At 40.1% G+C, this 22,318-nt stretch overlaps 4 protein-coding genes across 4 annotated transcripts; all 4 read right to left on the bottom strand.

Annotated features, from left to right (window-relative positions):
• Positions 1-1,530: 1,530 nt before the first annotated feature.
• On the bottom strand, positions 1,531-2,364 carry LOC135613254 (probable leucine-rich repeat receptor-like protein kinase At1g35710). The gene has a single exon (XM_065110356.1). It carries the CDS (start codon positions 2,362-2,364, stop codon positions 1,531-1,533), a length of 834 nt encoding a protein of 277 aa, XP_064966428.1.
• A 156-nt stretch (positions 2,365-2,520) lies between these two features.
• On the bottom strand, positions 2,521-12,716 carry LOC135613253 (probable leucine-rich repeat receptor-like protein kinase At1g35710). Its single transcript, XM_065110355.1, has 5 exons — positions 9,298-12,716; positions 8,770-9,125; positions 5,664-6,377; positions 3,182-4,813; positions 2,521-3,046 (listed from the first exon to the last, which is right to left on the bottom strand). Exons 1-4 carry the CDS (start codon positions 12,443-12,445, stop codon positions 3,239-3,241), a joined length of 5,793 nt encoding a protein of 1,930 aa, XP_064966427.1. The 5' UTR covers positions 12,446-12,716; the 3' UTR covers positions 2,521-3,046; positions 3,182-3,238.
• A 5,711-nt stretch (positions 12,717-18,427) lies between these two features.
• LOC103985046 (MDIS1-interacting receptor like kinase 2-like) lies at positions 18,428-19,420 on the bottom strand. The gene has a single exon (XM_009402661.2). The coding sequence runs from the start codon at positions 19,418-19,420 to the stop codon at positions 18,428-18,430; it is 993 nt and encodes a 330-aa protein (XP_009400936.2).
• Positions 19,421-19,810: 390 nt separating this feature from the next.
• LOC103972711 (MDIS1-interacting receptor like kinase 2-like) lies at positions 19,811-22,150 on the bottom strand. The gene is made up of 2 exons (XM_009387053.3): positions 20,455-22,150; positions 19,811-20,315 (listed from the first exon to the last, which is right to left on the bottom strand). Exons 1-2 carry the CDS (start codon positions 22,118-22,120, stop codon positions 19,954-19,956), a joined length of 2,028 nt encoding a protein of 675 aa, XP_009385328.3. The 5' UTR covers positions 22,121-22,150; the 3' UTR covers positions 19,811-19,953.
• Between the last annotated feature and the right edge of the window lie 168 nt (positions 22,151-22,318).

The raw sequence follows: 22,318 nt of genomic DNA, 5'->3' as shown, positions 1-22,318 counted from the left end.
TCATTTCAATCACACAAGAAAAACTAGTACCAAATAACCTGCTGCTCTGATACCACTTGTTAGGAAAAACCTGTTAAAGCGGAATAATTCTTTTCCCTCTTTATGTATCAAAATGGGTTCCTCATCAAAATACCAATTTGATATCAAAATGCTAATATCAATCAGCACAGCATAAACAATAGAGAAATAAATCAAACACACAGTGAGACCAAATCTTTTAACGTGGAAAACCCAATGCGGAAAAAATCACGGGAATGTAGTCCACCTCAAACTTCCACTATCAATAATAATGATAACAGGTTTATAGTAAATCTTCTCTAGAATAACTAGAGGATCATAACAACATCAAAAACATAGATCTGGGCTCTATAGGATGGATCTCATCAAAAGAGAATTCTAAGTCTCACAAAGTGGGTATAGCAAGAAAGTACCTTAGAAAGGGTAAACTATAGATCTACACCATTAGAATTGTAGAGTTTACCGCAAGAATTCTTCATATAAAATTTGGGTCAAAACTGACAACATTTGGCCACCGATCATCAAGCAGAAAACTCAGAAACCTAATATTTCTTTCTCCTTTTTCTCTCTTTTCTTTTTCATACCTCGTAACCTTATCTCTCTCTCTTTTTAATTTCTTTGATTTGAATCCTTTCCAAGCCCACATATAGGCCGGACCCAACGAACATAAAAAAAAAAGACCTAGAAAGAAAAAGAGATAATATGTTCAAGCATATTTCTACATTACATTGTCAAATCAATTATATCATTACTCAAGATCTACTATGTTCGTTTTATCGAATTTGTCGTATCGATGATTCTAACCGCAAGTGGTTAGAGAGCCTCAACTATAAATTGTAGCATTTCCCCATCAAAATTCCACGTGGAGAACGCACCTCCACCGTTTGACTTAAACCATTGGCTATTTGCTTCCTTCTTTTCATCAGCCGTGCTGCGAATCCAACAAAGAGGAAGAAGAGAAGTAAGGCTCCGAGGACAGCCATACCGGACAAAAGAATCACGTTGGGAGCCTCTCTAGCTGGGGATGAACTGCATGAAGGCAGACCAGCAACGACATCGCACAAGCCCCTGTTTCCAGTGAACCAGGGACAGGACCTTCAAGTTCATTGTGAGATACGTCCAAGGCTGACAAGCTTGCCATGTTGATTAAAGAAGGTGGGATACGGCCAGCCAAATTATTGTGGGAAGGGTTGAGGATCTGCAGCAGTGTCAGCTGGCCTAATTGAGATGGAATATATGACCACTAAAGGAGTTTTGACTCAGATCTAGCAGTTCCTGAAGGTCTACCAGCTGACCGAATTCGTAAGGAATGCTTCCGCTGAAGCTATTGTTGCTCATATCTACTGATATTAGCAGTTTGCATCCACCTATTTCTTCCGGAATCACCCCACTGAAGTTGTTGCCTGAAACATCCAATCTCTTCAGCTTGAGTAGTTTTCCGATTTCCGATGGAAGCTCTCCTGATAGCTGGTTGCTGCTTATGTTCAGCTCTATAAGAGAGATCAATTTGCATTAGTTCTTGGGAAGCTCGCTAACTAAGTGGTTTGAAGAAAGGTCCAACGCTCCCAGCCGAGTTGATTGCCCAATCTCAGATGGAATTGTTCCATTTAATCTGTTGTTGGATATTCTTAAGCTCGACAAGTTTGAACAACTTCCCCATTCCGGTGAAAGCATTCCAGATAACCTGTTGTAGCTCAAGTCAATATATCTCATATAAGGATAGACTCCAAAGTGATCGAAGAGGTCTCCGGTGAGGTTGTTCCTGTCCAATCGAACCCGCACTAAGCTTGAACAGTTTCTCAAGCTCTCTGGTACCGGCCCGTGGAACTTGTTATAGGCTGCGGTGAAATGCTGAATCTTTCCTCCTCTGCATACATCTGGTGGCAGATGACCAGAGAGGTCATTGTATGCCAGTTTCAGAGAAACAAAGCTCGTAAGGTTTGGGACCGATCCGGAGAGACTATTATTGATCACTGATAGTTCTTTTAGACTTAGATTTGCAAAAGATGGTGGGATGCAGCCAGAGATTTGGTTATTGCTGAGGTCTAACAGTATCAGAGAGGTCATGTTAGCTAAAGTCGATGGGATGGGGCCGGAGAGTTCATTATAAGAAAGGATCAGGTTCCTTAGTCTAGCTAGATTTCCCAGGGTGGAAGGGATGAAACCAGTCAATAGATTATGTGATAGATCTCTGTCTCTCAGCTCGACAAGATTGCCTAATTCAGCAGGAATCGTGCCAGAGATGTGATTGTTGAAGAGATAAAGTGTGCTGCGCTTCGAAAGATTTCTTAGGGAGAGGGGGATGGAACCCAGTAAACTATTATGAGCAAGTACTAGATTTGTCATCTGGACAAGATTCCCTACTTCACGAGGAATGGGCCCAGAGAGGTGATTACCATCGCATTGCATTGCATCATCCGAACGCTATTCTTCCCTCATATCGCTTTAAAGAAACAGTAAAGCATAGAGTACAAGCAAATCAAACTTTTCAAGCGTCCAAGATTACAACCCAGTCGAAAATAATCGCAGAAAAGAGATCGATTACCAACCGATGCTTTTATTAAACACGCTGCAGAATGAAACCACTAATAAAGCAAGCCATACGGAAACAAAGTCTCCCAATCCTGACCAAAATAAGCAACGGGACACAGAGGAGTGCATATAGATCATATCTCCACGGTCATCAAATCGGAAAACTTCAATGCATCAATAGATCGTAGGCTTGGTGGGGGTGTTCTGACCACGCATAACTTCTCGGAGACCTGTTTCATTGTCGGGCGTGATTCAGGGTGGTTGTCCACGCTACGAAGAGCCAAGCTCAAAACTGTAACCACTTCATCCGCAACTTGACCCTCAGGAACAGCTAGACGTCGGTCCAATACGTCTTTCACGAAGCTATCATTGATCGGTGAAGACGACAGAATGGAAATAAGTATTTCTCCATATTCTCCTATTAGCAACTCCAGCGTCACCACTCCGAAACTGTACGCGTCGCATTGGGTGGTCACTCTCATTGTATATGCAAGCTCTACAGACAACAAGAGCCAATGATCAAACCGCCAATCCATAGAGATCTCCTCCGAAATATAATTTGAATATGTTCTCAATTGCAGATATTTTTAATTTGCACAAACAACGAGATCTGAGAGAGAGAGAAACTTACCTGGTGCCAAGTAACCCCGTGTGCCTGCAAGCATGGTCCAATTTGATGAATCCGGATTCAGTAGTCGAGCAATTCCAAAGTCGGAAACACAAGCCTTGAATTCGAATCAAGTAGGATGTTGTTGCTGGTAACATCCCGATGAACGATAGGCGGAACACAATCGTGATGCATGTAGAACAGAGCACGAGCAACATCTTTCACGATGTTCACTCTCATCCCCCAGTCCAATTCAGCTGCAGTTTCGCTTCTGAGGACAGATCCCAGACTTCCTCTCTCCATGTACTCGTACACCAGAAATTTGCGCTGGGGAGAGGAGCAGAACCCGTAAAGCTTGACGATATTGCGATGTCGAATTTGAGTAAGAGTTTGTATCTCAGTTTGAAAGGGTTGCTCGTCGCATGTACCTTCAGTGTCTGGTAGGTGAATCATCTTCACCGCTAGCAGTTCCCCACTTGCTAACTCTGCTCTGTAGACACTGCCGTATGCACCGCTTCCGATACAGTATTTGGCATCGAAATCTTCGGTGGCTTCGATGATGTCCTTGTATACATCTCTTCCATCAAAATTCAATATAGAGAATGCACCTTCTTTGATGTGATTATCATCGACAGGTACTGGCGGCTTCTTTCTCTTGTGGAATCGTAAAGCAGCTGCAATGAATATAAACAAGAGAAGGAAGAAGACGACGGAAGCAATGATGGCTATTACAACCACTTTGTGGCGCTTGCTTCGGTCATCTTTTGTTGGAGTACCGTGTGAAACACACGGAGGCAATCCTCGAACAACTCCACACAGATCATTGTTATAGGCAAACCACTCTGCCGGGGCTCTTCGGAAAGCTGGGCTATCAGGAACAGGGCCGTCCAGTTCATTGTAGGATACATCTACGGTAGACAAGCTCGTCATATACGTTAGCGAAGAAGGAAGATGACCCGACAAGGAATTATGCGATAGATTCAGGCTTTGCAGCATCACCAATTTGCTGAGTTGGGATGGAATCTCCCCTGTTAGTGAGTTGTGGCTGACGTCAAAGGTGTCTTGAAGGACCACCAGATTCCCAATGGCCAATGGAATGGTTCCACTGAAGTTGTTGTTGTTAAGCATCAACGATCGGAGTTTCATGCAGTCGCCTAATTGATCGGGGATTCTTCCTGCCAAGTTGTTGGATGAGAGATCAAGCAGTTCAAGATTGGACAGCATTCCAATCTCCGGAGGCACATGGCCGACGAGTTGGTTGTTGCTCAAGCTCAGATTATAGAGAAGGGTTAAGCTGCCGAAGCTCTTTGGGATCTCTCCTTGTAGGTAGTTGGAAGAGAGGTCCAGCTCTCGCAGTTTCGTCAACTGCCCAAACTCGGAGGGTATGACTCCGGTGATGTTGTTATTTGAGATTCTCAAGAGCGTCAGATTGTGCCATTTTGCCCAATCTGGTGAGAGTGTACCGGAGAGTAGATTGAAGCTCAAATCTATATAATAAAGATGGGGATACACTCCAAGATATTGGGATACATCTCCAGTGAGCTGGTTATGCTCAAGACGAACCCTTTCTAGTGTCGTACAATTTTTCAAGGTCGTGGGAATGGGACCTTGGAAGTTGTTAGAGTGAGGTACTTTAGGGCTCCACCTTTGCAAATGTTTGGGGGTACATAACCGACGAAGTTATTATTTGACAACTCTATGTATGTCAGTCCAGTAATGTTGTTGATCTCCATAGGCAAAGGTCCAGACAACTGATTATCGAATACACGTAGTTCTCTGAGTTTGCTTAACTTACCAACCGATCGAGGGAATGAGCCAGAGAGCTGGTTCATTTGTAGTGATAAGAATTTTAATTGGGTCATGTTTCCTATAAAGAAAGGGATAGGACCGGTCAAAAGATTTGTTAAGAGTTTGAGATTAGTAATTTCAATTAGATTTCCAATCTCAAGAGGAATAGAACCAGACAATTGATTTCCCCAAAGGTTAAGAATATTTAATTTGATCATATTTCCTATAGAAGAAGGGATGGGACCAGTCAAAAGGTTTGTTGAGAGTTCGAGATCCGTAATTGTAATTTGGTCATATTTCCAATCTCAAGAGGAATAAAACCAGACAATTGATTTTCTGAAAGATAAAGAATATTTAATTTGGTCATGTTTCCTATAAAGGAAGGGATGGGACCAGTCAAAATGTTTGTTGAGAGTGAGAGATCAGTAACTTCAATTAGATTCTCAATCTCAAGAGGAATAAAACTAGACAATTGATTACCCCAGAGGTAAAGGATCTTTAATTTGGTCATGTTTCCTATAGAGGAAGGGATGGGACCTCTCAAAAGATTTTTTGAGAGTTGGAGATCCGTAACTTCAATTAAATTTCCAATCTCAAGAGGAATAAAACCAGACAATTGATTATCCCAAAGGTAAAGAATATTTAATTTAGTCATGTTTCCTATAGAGGAAGGGATGGGACCTGTTAATAGATTTTTTGGGAAGCTGAAAGCAATAACCTCAATGAGATTTCCAATCTCATCAGGAATAAGACCCGAGAGCTGATTTTTGTAAAAACCTAAGCGTTGAAGCTTTGTCAAATTTCCTAGACTAGAAGGGATTGAACCAGATAGTCTATTAATCCCAATATCCAAATCCATCAACTCATGGAGCTTCCCTAACTCCTTTGGAATGACACCCACAAGCATACTATCATACAGGTGCAAATGCACAAGGCTGGTGAGATTGCTCAGAGATGGAGGTATAGCACCAATCAATTGATTTTGGCTAAGACTCAAGAATCGGAGCTCCTTCATGGAGCCCATCCTAACTGGGATTTTGCTTGTGAATTGATTACTAGCGAGATCAAGAGATACAAGCCTGGAGAGAACTGAGATGGCCGGAGGAATTGCTCCACCGAGCTGATTATAGGAGAGATTGAGACGAACGAGTGATCTCAATGTCAAGAAGTCAAGAGCATCAAGTGACCCTGCCAAGCCCATCTTCGGCAGGTGTATCTCGGTGATCGCCAAACGCCCTCTACCTGTGACGGGGTAATTGCATGCAACTCCAGTCCAATTGCACGGACTAGAATTGAGGTTCCAAGATCTCAGGGATTGACGACTCCTGAGAGTGGCTTTCCAGTGGAGCAACGCCCTCCCTTGGGATCCGAGTGAAGCTTTAACAAGAGGAGCACGGGGAAGCAAGAGCAGCAGTAGCAAAGTTTTGTGAAGCTGAGATGCCAATAGTGCAGCATGCAGCAAGACAAGAAGGCAAATATTTTTGTTCTGTTACATGGTACTTGAGTAACGAGATAAGGTATTTATAGGTGATACATATCAGTATTATTGGCCAAATTCTCTCACTGCATGCATGCTTCGGTCACCAGAATTCCACAACTATTACTCAAAATTCCATTCCGATGATCACGACATCCAGCAGTATGCATGCCGCTTAGACTTTTCCTCTGCAACCATTTCTAAAATTACTTTTTTTGTACTCTTATTAAACGAATCATGCAGTTATGTCACAAGTCCACGGAGAGGTCTACGGGACGGGAGATGATGTGGTGAATAGTATGCCGTGGCAATGTAATGCATGGTATTGTACTGTCCACTAAAATAGAAAAATACAGATGGAGAGAAGATCAATGTGCGGTGGATTTCAGGTCGTGTTAGACGTGCCACTCTTTTCATGTTAATTCTTTTTAGAGTAACTTTTTTTCATTGTGTCAATTACAAAAAGTTGCTATATTAGCAATCAAGAGAATATGTAAGAGAGGAAGAAATACATTTTAGACAGGAATTTAATGGTTTTGTATTTTGTTATATCAGCAATTAGAGAGGACGACATCAATGTTGACTTATATGTTTCTCCTTTCATCGTCAAATTTTCTTTTTTTTATCTAAAAAAACCTAATAACTCAATAAATCGTCTACAAATGTTTTGAGGAGAGATTAAAAACTTACAAAGATCACCATGAAAATTTTGTTTCACAAAAAGATGATGTGTTGAATGCTCCGTGTCATGCACGTTGCATGGTATCAAACCAAAGTAGAAGATGCTGGTGTAGAGAGATCAATGTTTGGTGGATCCCTTTGTCGTGTTTGACGTGCTCCACATTAATTCTCCTTAGATTGGCTTTGTCAATCAAGTGGATATATAAAGGCCGGAGGGAGATATTTTACACAGGAACTTTTGGTGGTGGTGTATTTTGCCGGATCAGCAATTAAGTTGATAAATCATTGGAGAGAACAACTTGTATGTTGAATTATGCTCTTCCGTTGCTCGTTAGTTTTTTTTCTTCTTGTTTTTCCAAAGAAAGGAAAAACTAATAACTCAACAAATCTAAGTACAAAAACTTCTTTTTCTTTCGGAGACTAAAAGCCCACCTAATTTGTATACCTCAAGTCAAGTCAAGTCAACCCTGTCCAGATATGAACGAGCTGAATGAGATTGAAAGGATGAGCCAAGATTTCAATAGGACCATATTGCCTTGCCATATGGCAGTGTAAGCATGTCAAGTCAATTTGTATACCTCAAGTCAAGTCAAGTCAACCCTGCCAAAATATGAATGAGATTGAAAGGACGAGCCAAGATTTCAATGGGACCATATTGCCTTGACCGGCGGTATACAATTTAAGTTGGGCATACATCGCATTTCTCGTCTGCCATCGTCAAATAAACAAGTTTTACAGCAAACAAAAACAAAGCGTCACTGAAGTGTTTGTTCGGTGACGACTTCACATAAGCCATCTGATACACCCACATTAATTGGCTAGCTTTGATATCAAAAGCATAAGAGAAAACCAAAACATTCGTATATATTATGTTGGATAGTTTTAGAAGAAAATATCATTGACATTGAGATCAGTCTAATATGATTCGACTATACGTGTACAATAATAATGAGGTGCTATCAAGGTGATGTTGGAAGTCTTATGAAAGTTGACGTGGCTATGCTCCTACGATCTATTGACGACTTATATGAAAATCAAGATTAAGAGTGAGTTTCGTGACTTGATTACTTCGATACCCAAGTTAGCCTCGATGTAAGGTGAAAGTGATAAAAATATTGGTTGACATTGGTTTTTGTGCCAAAGATACTTTTAAATCGAATAAAAAGGGATAAAATATTTTAAAGAATATTCCATGAGGAGACTATCTATAACTACTTCTAAGAGCCCCACTTAGACTTTGTACGTATTGACGATAAAAAAAAATATATCGTAATAATCTATTTTAGACTTATGTCCATGTGAACAGAACAAGGGGGCAAGCCTCGTCTCCTCTATGCCATCTTGGTAATTAAGTATAGATCACATGTGAATAATAATTGATCGATAATATTTTCTTCATTAGATAGAAATAAAAAATTTTAAACTGTAATCAATTAACATTTTACGATTAACACATCCAAAATTATCGATCTCAACAACTTAATTGCAGATGCCTCATCACAACTTCAAGATACTGTTTCCAATTAGGCTTCTATTATTTGCCTCAAAACGACACTACTACACAACCAAAGGGTCCGAACCACCTACACGGCATATCAGTACATCCAAATAATATCCTACGTGCGTCAAGAAAGAAGGCAAACAAAGGAGACCATGTGTTCGATCATATGTCTGCATTCATCAAGTCGGAAAGCCTCAGCGCATCAAGAGATCCACAGCTCTGTGGTGTCTTGACAGAACATATATTTTCATAGACTTGCTTCATCGCTGGGCGCGATTCTGGGCTATTGTTGGCACAACTTAGTGCCGCTGTTAAGACTGCAATTACTTCATCTGCAACTCGAGCCACAGGAAGTGATAGACGTTGGTCTAATGCATCTTTCACGAAGACATTGTTACCAGACGGAGATGACAGAATGGAGATGAGTTCTTCTCCATATGCTCCTACTAGCAACTCAAGCGTGACCACACCAAAGCTGTACACATCACATTTGGTGGTTGCTCTCATTGTGTAAGCAAGCTCTGCAAACAGCAACAACAAATAGATGAAACTTCCAATTTATAAAGATATCCAAAATATATACGATTGTCAAATTCTAAGTCTACGTATGCTTCGATATGATACTAAATGAATAGGGGATGCAAAATTTAGGATCATTTGTCTTTAATGTATTAATCTGGGCGAGAAACTTACCTGGTGCTAAGTAACCCCGTGTGCCTGCAAGCATGGTCCAATTTGATGAATCCGGATTCAGTAGACGAGCAATTCCAAAGTCGGAAACACAAGCCTTGAATTCGGAATCAAGTAGAATGTTGTTGCTTGTGATATCCCGATGAACGATGGGTGGTGTGCAGTCATGATGCATGTAGGATAAAGCACAGGCGACATCCTTCACGATGCTCACCCTCTTCACCCAGTCCAATTCAGCTGCCGTCTCGCTTCGGAGGACAGATCCCAGACTTCCTCTCTCCATGTACTCGTACACCAGAAATTTGCGTCGGGGAGAGGAGCAGAACCCGTAAAGCTTGACGATATTGCGATGTCGAATTTGAGTAAGAGTTTGTATCTCAGTTTGAAAGGGTTGCTCGTCGCATGTACCTTCAGTGTCTGGTAGATGAATCTTCTTCACCGCTAGCAGTTCCCCACTTGCTAACTCTGCTCTGTAGACACTGCCGTATGCACCGCTTCCGATACAGTACTTGGCATCGAAATCTTCGGTGGCTTCGATGATGTCCTTGAATACGTCTCTTCCAACAAAATTCAATATACAGAATGCACCTTCTTTGACGTGATTAGTATCCACAGGTACTGTATATTTTTCTCTCTTGCGGAATGCTCCAATGAATAAAAACAAGAGAAGGAAGAAGACCCCAGAAGCAATGATGGCTCCTATAACAATTTTGTGGCGCTTGCTTCGGTCGTCTGTTGTTGGAGTACCGGGTGAAACACATGGAGGCAATCCTTGAACAACTCCACACAGATCATTGTTATGGGCAAACCACTCTGCCGGGGCTCTTCGGAAAGCTGGGCTATCAGGAACAGGGCCGTCCAGTTCATTGTAGGATACATCTACGGTAGACAAGCTCGTCATATACGTTAGGGAAGATGGAAGATGACCCAACAAGTAATTATGCGATAGATTCAGGCTTTGCAGCATCACCAATTTGCTGAGTTGGAATGGAATCTCCCCTTTTAGTGAGTTCTGGCTGATGTCAAAGGTGACTTGGAGGTACACCAGATTACCAATGGCCAAAGGAATGGTTCCACTGAAGTTATTGTTGTTAAGCTTCAACGATCGGAGTTTCGTGCAGTTGCCTAATTGATCTGGGATTCTTCCTGCCAAGTTGTTGGATGAGAGATCAAGCAGTTCAAGATTGGACAGCATTCCAAACTCCGGAGGCACATGGCCGACGAGTTGGTTGTTGCCCAAACTCAGATTGTAGAGAAGGGTTAAGCTGCCGAAGCTCTGTGGGATCTCTCCTTGTAGGTCGTTGGAAGAGAGGTCGAGCTCTCCCAGTTTAGTCAACTGCCCAAACTCGGTGGGTATGACTCCGGTGATGTTGTTATTTGAGATTCTGAGGAGCGTCAGATTGTGCCATCTTGCCCAGTCTGGTGAGAGTGTACCGGAGAGTTGATTGAAGCTCAAATCCATATAATAAAGATGGGGATACACTCCAAGACATTGAGATACATCCCCGGTGAGCTGATTATGCTCAAGACGAACCCTTTCTAGTGTCGTGCAGTTTTTCAAGGTCGTAGGAATGGGACCTTGGAAGTTGTTCTTATGAAGAGTGAGGTGATTTAGGGCTCTACCTTTGCAAATGTTTGGTGGTACATAACCGACAAAGTTATTATTTCCCAATTGGAGATAAGTCAGTCCAGTAATATTGTTGATTTCCATAGGCAAAGGTCCAGACAACTGATTATCGAATACACTTAGATTTTTAATTTTGGTCATGTTTCCTATAGAGGAATGGATGGGACCTGATAATTGATTTTCTGAGAGTGCGAGATCAGTAACTTCAATTAGATATCCAATCTCAAGAGGAATAAAACCAGACAATTGATTATCCCAAAGATAAAGGATCTTTAATTTGGTCATGTTTCCCATAGAGGAAGGGATGGAACCTGACAATAGGTTATTGAAGAGTAATAGATCAGTCACTTCAATTAGATTCCCAATCTCAAAAGGAATAAAACCAGACAATTGATTATCCCAAAGATAAATAATCTTTAATCTGGTCATATTTCTTATTGAGGAAGGGATGGGACCAGTCAAATGGTTTCCTGAGAGTAAGAGATTAGTGACTTTAATTAGATTTCCAATCTCAAGAGGAATAAAACCAGACAATTGATTATCCCAAAGGTCAAGTTTTTCTAATCTAGTCATGTTTCCTATAGAAAAAGGAATTGAATTGGTTAATATATTTTCCGAGAAGTCGAGATTGGTAACCTCAATGAGGTTTCCAATCTCAAAAGGGACAGGACCTGAGAACTTATTTCTCCATAGTGAAAATAGTTGTAGCTTGCTTAGGTTTCCAAAAGAAGAGAGAACTCCACCTGTTAGATTATTATCGCCGATTGATAAGTAAACAAGATTAACTAGATTTTTCAATTCTCGAGGGATGACTCCAATCAATTGATTTTGGTAGAGATTCAAGTGGTAGAGCTTTGTCAAATTTCCTAGAATAGAAGGGATTGAACCAGATAGCCTATTGATCGCAATATCTAGATACATCAATTCGTAGAGCCTCCCTAACTCCTCAGGAATGACACCCACAAGCTTATTATCTTCCAAGTGCAAGGACACAAGGCCGGTGAGGTTGCTAAGAGATGTAGGTATAGCACCAACCATTTGATTCTGGCTAAGACTTAAGAATCGAAGCTCTTTCATGGAGCCTATCCCAACTGGGATTTTGCTTGTGAACTGATTACTGGTGAGATCAAGAGATACGAGCCTGGAGAGAGCAGAGATGGTTGAAGGAATTACCCCACCGAACTGATTGTAGGAGAGATTGAGACGGAGGAGCGATCCCAAAGTCGAAAAGTCAAGAGCATCAAGTGGCCCTGCCAAGCCCATGCTCGGCAGGGATATCTCGGTGATCGTCGAATGCCTTATACCTGCGACGGGGTAATTGCAAGTAATTCCGGTCCAATTGCAAGGACCAGAATTGAGGTTCCAAGATCTCAGGGAATGACGACTCCGAAGAGTGGCTTTCCAGTGGAGCAACGCCCTCCCTTGGGATCCGAGTGAAGCTTTGATAAGAGGAACACGGGGAAGCAATAGCAGCAGCAGCAGCAAAGTGGCACAAAACAAAGTTTTGTGAAGCTGAGATGCCATAAGTGTAGAATACAGCAAGACAAGAAGGCGAATAGTTTGTTTCTGTTACATGGTAGTTGAGCAAAGAGATAAGGTATTCATAGGTGATACAGATCAATATTATTGGCCAATTCTCTCACTGCATGCGTGCATCGGTCACTAGAATTCCACAACTATTACTCAAAATTCCATTCTGATGATCATTACATCAGTGGTATGCATACCGCTTAGACTTTTTCTCTCATATAAATATATTTTTGTCTTTGACATGAAAATTAATTTTTTTGTACTCTTGTAAACTAATCATACAGCAATGTCATAGTCCACGGGAGGTTTACAGGTGAATACAACACCGTGCCATTCATGGTATCATAATGTCCACTAAAATTGAAAAATATAAGATGGAGAGATCATCGTGGTGGATCACAAAATGTTGCTATGTTTGTAATCAAGTGGATATGTAAGAGATGAAGAAAGATATTTTTGATACGAATTTTGATGGTTTTGTTTTTTGCTATATCAGCAATTAAGTTGATAAGCCATGCGAGAGGATGACTTCTATGTTGAATTATATGCTTCCCCTTTGATCATCAATTTTTTTTTCTAAAGGAAAATAATAATAACTCAACAAATCGAATACAAATGTTTTCCTTTCATTAGGAGATTAAAATTTGCAAAGATCATTATGAAAATTTTGTTTCCACAAAAAGATTTTGTGAGATTGCAAACATGCTAATACCTCTCAGGTCCAGTCAACTCAACCATATCAACTTCGAAGGATTTTTCTAGAAGATTGCCAAATACTCGTTTTGTGAGGAGGAGATAAAGGATTCATACGAAATGTGAAAATTATGACTGAGACATTATTTTTGGATTATATCAGTATTGTTTAAATACAGGTGATAATGAATAAAACTGTAAGGATAAGCCAAGATTTCAATCAAACTCATATTTGTCTTGCGATTGAATTATTACAAATGTCATAAGTCCATCGAAAGTTGCGGGTGAATAGTATAACGTGTCTTGAATGGTATCATACTGTTCACTAAAATTGAAAAATACAAATGGAGAGATCAAACATGTGGTGGCTTACAAAACATTGCTATATTAGCAATCATGTGGTGGATTACAAAACAAATCGGGTATAAACGTTGACACAACCGTTATCACAAACAATATTGATATCATCTTCAATAGCAACTGTTTTGATCTCTTTCTTATTTTTCTTCCTACATTCTTTTTTTCATATGACCTGGCATATTACAATGAAAATATTTGATATCTCTTCTAGACTTGGATTTTCCTCTAAAACTATGTGGATTTCTGCTATGATTTCTTTCACGTCTTTCTTGTTTTTCAGTAATAAATGCACCAGAAGAAGATTCATCCTGTTCTTTCCTTCTGGCATCTTCATTTAGGAAACTATCTTTAACCATATCTATAGTAGTCCCACGTACGTTTCCCAACTTTCTGGTAAAGAGCTGAGAAGTAATAATCCTTGCATCTCATTATCTATATTCATTTTCACAACAACCTAACTTGTTTGCAAGACTCTGAAATATGCTTATGTGCTCAATAATATTACCACCATCTTTATACTTCAAATTTACAAGCCTTTTGATGAGAGAAATTCTATTTCTCACTGTCTTTTTCGCAAAGAGGTTTTATCAGAAATATACTCATGCAAGTTTATATTCATTCATAGTAGAAGGTTTATCTTTAACCTTGATAGACTTATACAAATCTTTGCAATAAAATAGATCTTCCATCATACGCTTCCAAGTGGAATAATTTGATGAGTTCAATTTAATCATACCATCTAACTGTTCCATTTTGATCACACAAGAAAAAAAAAAACTAACACCAAATAACCTACCATCTGACTGATATTGGGAAAAATATGTTAAAACGGAATAATTATTTTCCCTCTTTGTGTATCAAAATGAGTTCCTCATCAAAATACCAACTTGATATCAAAATGTAAATATCAACCAGAACAACATATAGCAGTAGAACAATAAGTCAATCACATAGTGAGACCAAATCTTTTAACGTGAAAAATTCAATATGAGAAAAATCACGAAACATCATATATTTTGGTTCAAGAATAACATATTTTCGTTATTGGATCTCAGAATTTTAGGTCTCACAAAATGGGTATAACAGAAAAGTACCTCAGAGAGGATAAACTGTAGATCAATACCGTTAGAATTGTAGAGCTTGCTGTAAAAATTTTTTATATAAAATTTAGATTAAAACTGATAACTTTTAGCCACTGATCGTCGAGCATAAAACTCAAAGTCCTATTCTTTCTCTCTCTCTCTCTCTCCTCTCGCTGTGCGCTGCCGCCGTTCCCTGCACGCACGCATGCGCTGCTGTGTGCACGCCGCTGCACACCACCGTTCGCTACGTGCGTCCACTGCCTTATCTCCTTTTCGGCCCTATCTCACGTCTTTCTCTTTTAATTGTTGATTTGGGTTTATAGCCCAAATTATTCAAGCGCACATGTGGGTTGGACCCAACAACATACATCTGGTGGCAGATGCCCAGAGAGACCATTGTATGCCAGTTTCAAGAAACCAAGCTCGTAAGGTTTGGGACCGATCCGGAGAGACTATTATTGATCACTGATAGTTCTTCTAGACTTCGATTTGCAAAGATGGTGGGATGCAGCCGGAGATTTGGTTATTGCTGAGGTCTAATAGTATCAGAGAGGTCATGTTAGCTAAAGTAGAAGGGATGGGACCGGAGAGTTCATTATAAGAAAGGATCAGGTTCCTTAGTCTAGCTAGATTTCCCAGGGTTGAAGGGATGAAACCAGTCAATAGATTATGTGATAGATCTATGTCTCTCAGCTCGACAAGATCGCCTAATTCATCAGGAATCGTGCCAGAGATGTGATTGTTGAAGAGATAAAGTGTGCTAAGCTTCGAAAGATTTCTTAGGGAGAGGGGGATGGAACCCAGTAAACTATTATGAGCAAGTACTAGATTTGTCATCCGGACAAGATTCCCTACCTCATGAGGTGAGCAAGTACATGATTGTTGGCTTCGGAGGGTGGCTTTCCATTGGAGGAGCACTCGACCTTGCGATGCAAGCGAAGTCGATGCCGGCTTCGGATACACTGAGAAGACAAGCAAGAGAAGAAGAAGACCGGGGAGAGATTTCTGGGAGAAGAAAGATTCCATTGCTCGAGACGCTAACTCTGTCACGCTCCTCTTCATCTCTAATGTGGAACGATGAAACGAGCTAATAATGCATATTCTTTTCCCTTATCCTTTTCTCTTTGACGACATGATCATTTTATAATTGTAGTAAACAGGGAGTTGGTAGTTTCCAATAGCAGCGTAGTCTCGAGCCACTGAATCAGACAACCACTGCATTGCATTGCATTGCATCATACGAATGCTATTCCTCCCTCCTATTGCTTTAAATATTACTCTAAGCAGCATAGCAATCCCATATGCTAAGCCGTGAGAATAGGAAGCTCAGTGCTCTGATTCGTGGAAATGGTGTAGGAGATTTCGTTTGATAATATTTAATGGATGCATGAGCTATTGATTACGTAACGAAATCACTAAAGCACACAACACATACAAATCTGCGAATGAATTCCTACTCATCGGTCGGCCCTCTGTCATGCCTCCGTAGCAGAGCCGTCATGTTGGTCAGGCACAAATCAGAATCCAATCATCCCTCAGCCTTCATTTAATTACCTTCACAAATTCTCAAGAAAGTATAAAGCATATAGTACAAGCAAATCAAATTTTCAAGCGTCCAAGATTTGCATAACAAGGCAAAGATTACCAACCGATGCTTTTATTAAATACGCTGCAGAATGAAACCAATATGCTTTTATTAAACTCTGCTCTCTAGACTCTGCCAATATGCACCACTTCCGATGTAGAATTTGGCAACGAAATCTTCGGTGGCTTCGATGATTCCCTTTTATATGTTTCGTGCATCAAAATTCAACATATTATTATCAGAAGGTACTGTCTGCTTCTCGCTTCTGGAATCGCGAGGCAGCTCCGATGAATATAAGCAAGAGAAATAAAAAGACGACGGCGCAATGATAGGCTAGGACTAATTGTAATATCTTATTTTCTATTTAAGGATCTATATATAATTATAAGATTTGTGAAACACATATTTATAAATAAAATAAAATCTAAATAGAAGAACAATTTTTGTATAAGAAAAAAACTCTAGGGTTTATCATGTAGCTAATCTATTAATATCCTCTCAAGAGCCATCTCCATCCTGCCTAAGAAGAGGAACTAAACCCTAGATGGATTGTGCATTAGAAAAGATTAGGAGATCAAAATCACAATCGCAAGGATTGATCTAGGTAAATTATGGAATCCCTATATTTTATTTTGTTCATGAAGCATGAGGACGGGGAAAGAGAGAAGAAAATTAGAAAAATAAAAAAAATAAAAAGAAAGGTCTCTGTTGCCGAAAACAGAGAAATAGATGAATTTTTTATTAATATATTAATTAGATTATGCATGCATCATACATTAGATTCTAATATTTTATATGTGATATTAATTTGTATTTCTCATACGATTTAGGAAAAGATGAAGAATTCTCATCATGATGTCAATTTTAATTGTCTATGATCAAGGTAAATATTCGAACGACTTCGTCTAACTAGTTTTCGAGGTAACGATATATGTTATTGACTTGTGTGATTTTGGCTTGATCTATGAAATTCTTTGTTATTCAAAAGTATTAAAAATATATTATGTATGTTTGCACCCATTATATCTGTTTTGCAAATATTATTTGAAATAATTACTGGCCTGCAAAATTATTTTATGGTTCAAAATATTATGAAATCCCTTTGCAAAATCAAATATAAAAAATGTTATTTATTTTTGTAAAATGTTATCTAAAGATCCATTCAAAAGTTTGATATATGATATATGCCGTTTCAATTATCTGTTTGATATGACTATGATATATGTTAGAAACTAGTTTTTTATAGATCTTGACATAAGAATATATGTGTTATCTAAGTAGGGTCAAATATAATTCTGGACCTTGTCACATGGATATAATATGACCAAAGTCATCTGTTATGATGTGCAATCTTAGTTATGTATATATTACTTTGACAAAAAATATTTAAACATTATTTTGTTATAAGGTATGACTTTGGACATCTTCACTTTCAGAGAAAGCAATTCCATCCGTCTCACTGCTGTTGTATGCCATCCAATTCTTATCTACTGGTCATGCTTCCAAAGCAAGAAGAAAATAGAAGAAGATAATGTAGCATGCAGCACCCTCTAAAACTATATATTAAAAAGATTATTATATCAAATGACATACATACATGATATTAACTCTTGGATTCGAACATGAAATCTATTATTTATGTAATAATATACTAATCAATTTGAATATCTCAATAAAAACTATAACATAATTCATAAGAAAATAGACCATTCGATTTATATTACCTTTCACCAAATTCTCAAGAAAATAATAAAGCATTTAATATAGATAATTCCAACATTTCAAGCCCCACCGGTAGATGAAAACGATCAAAGACAAGTCCGTTGTGTTAGAAATTTTTTGGTTCAGAGAAAAAAGAAACTAAACTTTACTTTCCAAGTAACGAATGCAAAGTTTACTTTAAAGATCAGAATTATGTTAAACTAAGAAAAATATCTGCTTCTCGAGTACTTCAAAACTTTATTTTTTAATTTATCAAATGTCGATTGAGATTCGGAACTATTTTTTGTCCATTTTAATTTAACTTATAACTTTATTTGGTGGAGTCCGATGGGGAAACTGGTCCACTTCGAGATATTTAGAAGTGGCCTTCACGACAATTTATTCGGGGACCATCTTCACGGTGATATCTCTGATACTATGTTAAATGAGAATAGAAGATAAAAGTTACTAAAAAAAACTGTTCTCGTATTAACATATTCTCTCATATTTATACAGATTATAAGGGAGGTATTTTCTCATATAATTAGAGAAATCTTATCTGCTATCGGGGACAGGAGCTTCAAGTTCATTGTGAGACACGTCCAAGGCTGACAAGCTTGCCATCTTGATTAAAGAAGGTGGGATACGGCCTGCCAAATTATTGTGGGAAAGGTTGAGGATCTGCAGCAGTGTCAGCTGGCCTAATTGAGATGGAATATGACCACTAAAGGAGTTCTGACTCAGATCTAGCAGTTCCTGAAGGTCTACCAGCTGACCGAATTCGTAAGGAATGCTTCCGCTGAAGCTATTGTTGCTCATATCTACTGATATTAGCAGTTTGCATCCACCTATTTCTTCCGGAATCACCCCACTGAAGTTGTTGCCTGAAACATCCAGTCTCTTCAGCTTGAGTAGTTTTCCGATCTCCGATGGAAGCTCTCCTGATATCTGGTTGCTGCTTATGTTCAGCTCTATAAGAGAGATCAAGTTGCATAAGTTCTTGGGAAGCTCGCCAACTAAATGGTTTGAAGAAAGGTCCAGCGCTCCCAGCTTAGTTGATTGCCCAATCTCAGATGGAATTGTTCCATTTAATCTGTTGTTGGATATTCTTAAGCTCGTCAAGTTTGAACAACTTCCCCATTCCGGTGAAAGCATTCCAGATAACCTGTTGTAGCTCAAGTCAATATATCTCATATTAGGATAGACTCCAAAGTGATCGAAGAGGTCTCCGGTGAGGTTGTTCCTGTCCAATCGAACCCGCACTAAGCTTGAACAGTTTCTCAAGCTCTTTGGTATCGGGCCGTGGAACTTGTTATAGGCTGCGGTGAAATGCTGAAGCTTTCCTCCTCTGCATACATCTGGTGGCAGATGCCCAGAGAGGTCATTGTATGCCAGTTTCAGAGAAACAAAGCTCGTAAGGTTTGGGACCGATCCGGAGAGACTATTATTGATCACTGATAGTTCTTTTAGACTTATATTTGCAAAAGATGGTGGGATGCAGCCAGAGATTTGGTTATTGCTGAGGTCTAATAGTATCAGAGAGGTCATGTTAGCTAAAGTAGAAGGGATGGGACCGGAGAGTTCATTATAAGAAAGCTCATTGCTCTGATTCGTGGAAATGGTGTAGGAGATTTCATTTGATAATATTTAATGGATGTATGAGCTATTGATTACGAAACGAAATCACTAAAGCACACAACACATACAAAATCTGCCGGTTACTGCGAATGAATTCCTACTCATCGGTCGGCCCTCTGTCATGCCTCCGAAGCAGAGCAGTCATGGTGGGCAGGTACACATCATAAACCAATCATCCCTCACCCTTCGTTTAATTTCCTTCACAAATTCTCAATAAACATATAGTACAAGAAAATCAAACTTTTCAAGCGTCCAAGATTTACATAACAAGGCAAAGATTACCAACCCAGTCGAAAATAATCGCGGAAAAGAGATCGATTACCAACCGATGCTTTTATTAAACACGCTGCAGAATCAAACCACTAATAAAGCAAGCCATACGGAAACAAAGACTACCGATCCTGACCAAAAGAAGCATCGGGGCACAGAGGAGTGCATATAGATCATATCTCCACGCTCATCAAGTCAGAAAACTTCAATGCATCAATAGATCGGAGGCTTAGTGGGGGTGTTCTGACCACGCATAACTTGTCGTAGACCTGTTTCATTGTCGGGCGTGATTCAGGGCTGTTGTCCACGCTACGAAGAACCAAGCTCAAAATTGCAACTACTTCATCCGCAACTTGACCCTCAGGAACAGGTAGACGTCGGTCCAATACGTCTTTCACAAAGCTATCGTTGATCGGCGAAGACGACAGAATGGAAATGAGTACTTCACCATACGCTCCTATCAGCAACTCCAGCGTCACCACTCCGAAACTGTACGCGTCGCATTGGGTGGTCACTCTCATTGTATATGCAAGCTCTGCAGACAACAAGAGCCAATGATCAAACCGCCAATCCATAGAGATCTCCTCCAAGATATAATTTGAAGATGTTCTCAATTGCAGGTATTCTTAATTTGCACAAACTACGAGATCTGAGAGAGAGAGAGAGAAACTCACCTGGTGCTAAGTAACCCGGTGTGCCTGCAAGCATGGTCCAATTTGATGAATCCGGATTCAGTAGTCGAGCAATTCCAAAGTCGGAAACACAAGCGTTGAATTCGGAATCAAGTAGGATGTTGTTGCTGGTAATATCTCGATGAACGATAGGCGGTGTGCAGTCATGATGCATGTAGAACAGAGCACGAGCAACATCCTTCACGATGCTCAACCTCTTCACCCAGTCCAATTCGGCTGCAGTGTCGCTTCGGAGGACAGATCCCAGACTTCCTCTCTCCATGTACTCGTACACCAGAAATTTGCGTCGGGGAGAGGAGCAGAACCCGTAAAGCTTGACGATATTGCGATGTCGAATTTGAGTAAGAGTTTGTATCTCAGTTTGAAAGGGTTGCTCGTCGCATGTACCTTCAGTGTCTGGTAGGTGAATCTTCTTCACCGCTAGCAGTTCCCCACTTGCTAACTCTGCTCTGTAGACACTGCCGTATGCACCGCTTCCAATACAGTATTTGGCATCGAAATCTTCGGTAGCTTCGATGATGTCCTTGCATACGTCTCTTCCAACAAAATTCAATATACAGAATGCACCTTCTTTTATGTGATTATTATCAACAGGTACTGGCGGCTTCTTTCTCTTGTGGAATCGTAAAGCAGCTCCGATGAATATAAACAAGAGAAGGAAGAAGACAACGGAAGAAATGATGGTTATTACAACCATGGAGGCAATCATTGTTGGAGTACCGGGTGAAACACATGGAGGCAATCCTCGAACAACTCCACATAGATCAATGTTATGGGCAAACCACTCCGCTGGGGCTCTTCGGAAAGCTGGGCTATCAGGAACAGGGCCGTCCAGTTCATTGTAGGATACATCTACGGTAGACAAGCTCGTCATATACGTTAGCGAAGATGGAAGATGACCCGACAAGGAATTATGCGATAGATTCAGGCTTTGCAGCATCACCAATTTGCTGAGTTGGGATGGAATCTCCCCTGTTAGTGAGTTGTGGCTGACGTCAAAGGTGTCTTGAAGGACCACCAGATTACCAATGGCCAATGGAATGGTTCCACTGAAGTTGTTGTTGTTAAGCATCAACGATCGGAGTTTCATGCAGTCGCCTAATTGATCGGGGATTCTTCCTGCCAAGTTGTTGGACGAGAGATCAAGCAGTTCAAGATTGGACAGCATTCCAAACTCCGGAGGCACATGGCCGACGAGTTGGTTGTTGCCCAAGCTCAGATTGTAGAGAAGGGTTAAGCTGGCGAAGCTCTTTGGGATCTCTCCTTGTAGGTAATTGGAAGAGAGGTCCAGCTCTCCCATTTTCGTCAACTGCCCAAACTCGGTGGGTATGACTCCGGTGATGTTGTTATTTGAGATTCTCAAGAGCGTCAGATTGTGCCATTTTGCCCACTCTCGAGATAGCGTACCGGTGAGAAGATTGAAGCTCAAATCGATGTAATAAAGATGGGGATACACTCCAAAACATTGAGAAACATCTCCGGTGAGTTGGTTGTGTTGAACACGGACCCTTTCTAGTGTCGTACAGTTTTTCAAGGTCGTGGGAATGAGACCTTGGAAGTTGTTCATGTAAAGAATGAGGTATTGCAGGGCTCCACCTTTGCATATGTCTGGCGGTAAATAACCAACGAAGCTATTATTTGATAGCATTAGGTGTGTCAGTCCAGTAACATTGTTGATCTCCATAGCAAAGGTCCAGACAACTGATTATCGTATATACTTAGTTCTCTGAGTTTGCTTAACTTACCAACCGATGGAGGGAATGAGCTAGAGAACTGGTTCATTTCTAGTGATAAGATAACTAACTTAGTCATGTTTCCTATAGAGGAAGGGATGGGACTTGATAAT

Source organism: Musa acuminata, chromosome BXJ2-5 (genome assembly GCF_036884655.1).
Source record: "Musa acuminata AAA Group cultivar baxijiao chromosome BXJ2-5, Cavendish_Baxijiao_AAA, whole genome shotgun sequence".
Lineage (NCBI taxonomy): Eukaryota > Viridiplantae > Streptophyta > Magnoliopsida > Zingiberales > Musaceae > Musa > Musa acuminata.
Note: the sequence above shows the minus strand (reverse complement) of the source record. Positions and strands in the feature narration are given on the sequence as shown.